General features: G+C 35.6%; 1 protein-coding gene across 1 annotated transcript; it reads left to right on the top strand.

Annotated features, from left to right (window-relative positions):
- Positions 1-1,508: 1,508 nt before the first annotated feature.
- On the top strand, positions 1,509-5,302 carry LOC116179456 (putative nuclease HARBI1). The gene is made up of 4 exons (XM_031499249.1): positions 1,509-1,522; positions 1,571-1,740; positions 1,787-2,089; positions 5,151-5,302. Exons 1-4 carry the CDS (start codon positions 1,509-1,511, stop codon positions 5,300-5,302), a joined length of 639 nt encoding a protein of 212 aa, XP_031355109.1.
- Positions 5,303-5,561: the final 259 nt, after the last annotated feature.

The raw sequence follows: 5,561 nt of genomic DNA on the forward strand, positions 1-5,561 counted from the left end.
AAAAATTTGCATTCATCATCTATTAATTCTTTGTACAGCGTGGAAAATTCTCCTTCCGTTTCTCGTTTTCTCCAGGCTGGATGCACACCCCACCTTCTTTTTGATTTTCGATCTGTTTCCAACACTTCGTCATCAAGTGCAACTGCAATAGCTACCAACTCAAGTTGCGAAAATTCCATTGAAGCTGTCACGGCATCACATCAGAACGTATACTGTAGATGCAACATGCAGCTCTGTCCAGCCCGACCGGGGCACGGTGCCGTGATCCGACCGGGACACGGCCCGGTCTAACGTGAATCATACTTAAAGCTGGACTGCTAGCGTCGTATAATATTTAATATAAAAATTGAAGCTAACATCTGCAGCGCCATCACTGGGTATGACTAAAATGAGAACTAAATCTGAGGCGCTAACTATGAAATTTGCAAGGACAAGTATCTCCACACAATATATTTATACGATAACTGTTTACCTTTATACTTGATGAATTAATTTATATAATAAATAAATTTGAAGTACTTAGATATAATTTTTGAATAATGATACCAGTAGATCGTGGAATAAGCTTTTATTTAACAAATGTACATGTTTATTGCAGCGTCTAACCTATTCCTTCCTTGTCTAAGGTCTAACCAATCTCCAAGATAACGTGTAGTACATTACGGTGAGGGTGTTACACAACGATTAAGGTCCATATTTTGATGATCAGGAAAAGTGTTTAGGTACATTTTCATCTACTGTCATTTCTTCAACTTGTTCTTGGTCGGAGAAACTATCGACATTTTCATTTGATGTATTTGGGAAAATTGAAGGACTTTACTTACACGAAAAACGTTTCTGTTTTAATGTCCTTGTTTTTAAGGTTATAAACTGCATCACATTCATCACATTTTTTTGCCAAACAACTTCAGCGTCTCATTTTTAATTAATTATATAACTACTACACAACTAACTAACACAAAATTACATAAGGTGCGTTCGTTTTTTCGTTCCCGGAGTAGAACAGATCGAGCAGCACAAAGATCACGTGATACATGAAGCAAATGGATCGCTAAAAATAAACGAACGGTGTGGGATGGGACCGAGCTGCACTAACATAACCTCAATCTCGACATTCTTTATTATTTACAAGTTTGCATTTAACTTGATTGAAGCATACGGATTCCTTCACTCAACTTTAAAGTATAGCAATAATGGACCACAACAAAAAAATTCTTTTGTCTGTAGTCCTCCACGAGGGTACCAATTTGTTATTCTTTGACAGTGATTCAGATGATGATGATCACAACAATGAGCCAAAAATATATTCATTTGCTGAAGTGATTGTACCATCGATAAACAGCCGGCAATTTCAACGCCATTTCCGTATGGATGTCAACGTTTTCGAAGTGCTACTACAAAAACTTCACGGTATGCTTATGAATGACCAACAACGTGTTGTATGTCCAGGCCGGCCCGAAATAAGCATTGAAAAAGGGTGCATGGTTGTGGTGTGGTATTTGGCAAACATGGAAAGTATCAAGTAAGATTTTAAATTTCCGGTTGTTCTCTAACAACTACCGTCTTTCAGATCTGTTGCCAATCGATTTGGTATAAGTAAATCCACTTGTTGGATGGTACTTTACAAGATTTGTAATATGCTTGTACAATTAAGCTTGCAACATCGACTGATTGCATGGCCATCACCCAATTCTTTGCAAGTTACATCTAACAGTTTTCAGCAACGTTTTGGAATGAGAGGTTAGTAGAAATCCCGTACATTAGGTATTTAAATCCATTCTTCTAGGAGTAATTGGAGCCATTGACGGTTGCCACATTAGGATTAATGCGCCAAAGGACCATCACACGTCATACATAAACCGAAAGGGCTATCATTCTGTGTTGTTGCAAGCTGTGTGCAATGCAGATATGTTATTTACTGATGTCTACACCGGCTATCCCGGATCTGTACACGATGCAGCATTATTCAAGCGATCAGATTTGTGTAATAATATAAGTACAGGTGCTGCCTATGTAGGAGAGTTTTACTTACTTGGGGACAAAGCGTACCCTTTACAAACTGTTTTAATGGTTCCCTTTAAAGATACCGGTCGGTTATCTAGGCAACAAAAACATTTTAATGTTGTGTTAAGTAAATCAAGAGTTGTAATTGAAAACGCGTTTGCTCTCCTTAAAGGTCGCTTTAGAAGACTGAAATACATAGAAACTGTGAAGCTCGAATATATTGTATTATTGATTATGGCAGCAACAATCCTGCATAACTTATGCATTCTATGCAAGGATGAATTTAGACAATTGATAGACATAACTGTAGAAATAGCAGAAGAAAGGGAAATGAATGATGTTGAAATACACAACATAGCATTTAGAAATAACTTGGCAATAGCAAAACGACAGGAGATTATGAATTCATTGGCAATGATACTTAACAATTAAATATAGTTTTTATTATGTAATAAACGAGAAATAATAAGATAATAAAAAGATAAAATAACGATATTCTATTAATAAGTGTTCAAAATGAATAAATTCTATTCTTAAGTAACGTAACTTACAATTTCTGGATTAATTGTTCAAATAAATTCAAAAATTTGTCTTGTCTGGCAAGTTTCTCCTTGTGTCGTTGGTCTATCATAGACACCACATCGTGAAGATGTAGAAGGAGATCCGTTGCTTGTTTTTATGCCTGCACTGCTACTAGCCGTAGCAATAGGGTTAACTTCGGGACGTTTATATAAAATATCGTGAATTATTTCGAAATACTCCCATGTTTTTCGGTTGCGTCCTGTGCTGTTATTATGATCCACAACGGTTTTGTATGTGCGTTTGAGACTTTTCCACTTGCCTTCACAAGCTTTGGCTGTAATGGTTAATTTGGTCGCCTTTGATAGTGCTGTAGCAATTTTTCCCACACTATCTTTTTTAATGTACTATCAAAGTCATCTATTCTGTTTTTGATCTGATCAATTAATAACAATGTGTTTTGTCGTGACCAGTTCATTTTATCTGTCGATGCCGTTTCATCAGTTTCGTAATCCCCAAGAGATGGATTATCCTAAAATGGTAATATTTCATATACAATACTTAGATATTCGTCATTACAATAACATTTGCCTGCAAAGTGTATGCTGGTTTATTCTACGGAAATCTTACCTGTTCGTTTTCTATACAATCTTGGGGTACAGTTGTGCCCTCAGTTGTCTCATGCTGAAAGGTCAATTGAAAGATTTCAGCTACCTCTTCACCGGGCACATACATCAAGGTCCCATCTTAAATTAATACAATAATTTTTAACAAAAGAAATGCATTATGCACACAGGACTCTTACCGCTTATTTGAGATAAGAGTACATCCCCATTTTCATTAGTAATAACACCCCCTGTTGGTTCGTCGTACACAACATCATGTGAATGCGTTGTAATATTCATCGTAATAGAAAAAATGAAAAGGCTGACAAACGTGGCTCGTATTTTTTTAGGTTAAAATAAACACCGTCCACGTGATCACGCCGATTGTTTCCATCTGCACCCTCTCATGAGATGGAGTGAATGGAGTTAACTCCATTTACTCCGTTTTGTAATAAAAGAACGCTACAGTGTCAACTAGTTTTCAGGTGCATCAATAAACGAACGGTTTAGAACAAAAAGAGTGTTCAGCACGGATAAACGAACGCACCTATAAAATCGCTATAAAACACCCAAATGAAATCTCGTAACATTGACGTGTGTCAAATTTCGTTTCACAAAACGCACGACTGCTCTGTGATGGCGCTCTAGATGTTGGCTTCATTAATTTGACTGTGCTAGCAATCCAGTTATTTTTTTATCCAAGATATAAATAACTACATATAAAAAATATGGAGTGCAACGTAATTAATCATACTTACTATTTTATATAAGAAGAGAGGAACGTTTCGATCTAAAATTTTTTTATTATTTTCAAAATTATACGTTATCATTCGACACAAATAATGTAATTTTCCCATAGGAAGAAACTGATTTAGAAGAATTCCTTAGAAGTAGAGATGTGCCGGAAAATACCATAAGTATCCTATTTTAAAAATGAAAACGTAAGTACATTTTTTCATGTTGTAAGAGGGACATGTCTGACTCATTTTAGCTGATTGCGTCCAAGCTAGCGAGAGCACTTGGAGTAATTTGACGCTTTTACTTACTTAAATAATAAACCATAGAACGTATCGGTTGGGGATTTTGACTTACGATTTTAATATTACATTATTATAATTCAATAATTAGTGTTGCTTAGGTTAATATAGGTAGCTTTTTTAAAGGCCATATTCTTCCTTTTCTGAAGTAGCGTAGTTATTGTAGTAGGCTGATCTTTCAAATCCTGCTCCAGTTTATGCCATGTTTCTACAGAAATTCCTATTGTTGTTTGATCACGTTGCATACGGTACGATTTAATTGCAGCACTCATTGTGTTCCAACGAACCTCTAGTGGTACAATCAATTTTGTTCCCCCCATATCCTTGTAAAGAGAGGTTGGTATGTGCTTGTTTCGAAAGAATTTTATAACTTTCAAAATATGTTCAGTAATTCCAGGAATTTTTAAATCCTTGGCAAGTAAGTTGAGGTTTTTGCGCATTTTCGACACATTACCTGTATTATCCGTAACAAAACTCTTTTTTCTACTACACTACCTTAGAATCACCCCTAGTAGCACCAAACATTTATTCAATATGTACATAATATTTATATATCTGTTAAATATTACAAATGTTTAGAAAATATTTTTTTATAAATATTTGCATTTGGATGTGTATTGAATATTTATGCAACAATAAAATTCGTATATATCCAAATTAATATAAATGAAATATTTTTTTGAACCACTAGGCAGTATATTCGACCGTAATCATTTACTTCATATACCTAATTATACAGTGTGTAAAGCGATGGGGTATACAAGAGGGAATTTTTTTAAAAATATTGATTTATGAAAAAAATTTATTCTTCATGATATTTTTTGCTTGCTTTGAAAGTACCAATAACGTTTCAATAATCTAAAATTTATTTATGGAAATCTGGGAAAATAATAAAATTATTTTTTTTAAGTTATTCTACATTTATGATCAAAATAGCGTATAGGCGCGTACAGACCGAGTTTCCAACGCAAGCCTGTGGTTACAGATTTGGAGGTGTTGGGATTGGTGTGTACCGCGCAACCCAACGGTTTCCAACCGCTTCTAATGACGCTGTTGGCGTTCGATTGCGTTCGCTCGGTGAGCGGTACATCTAAGGGAAATTTGATGTGGTCTGGACAGGATTTGTCGCGATTTTAGTTTTTAGTCGTTTGTCTGCCTTTTTAAAATGTCCATCATCTTCATTTTGAAGTTCCTCTAGTAAGGGACTGCCACTATACAAACTCCTATTTTTAAATGGTGTTGTTACCCACCAACGCCTAGGCCGTTTTTCTTCTTTTTCTTTGAAATTAAAGAATTCATTATTAAAAACCCCGCACTCGCCAGCAGTAAATCGTCCTCATCGCTTGACATTGTTTGACAGACTAGCAGCACCGGTTACAGAACTTTACCCAACACG

The sequence above is a fragment of the Photinus pyralis genome, unplaced genomic scaffold (genome assembly GCF_008802855.1).
Source record: "Photinus pyralis isolate 1611_PpyrPB1 unplaced genomic scaffold, Ppyr1.3 Ppyr1.4_LG8, whole genome shotgun sequence".
In the NCBI taxonomy this organism is placed as follows: domain Eukaryota; kingdom Metazoa; phylum Arthropoda; class Insecta; order Coleoptera; family Lampyridae; genus Photinus; species Photinus pyralis.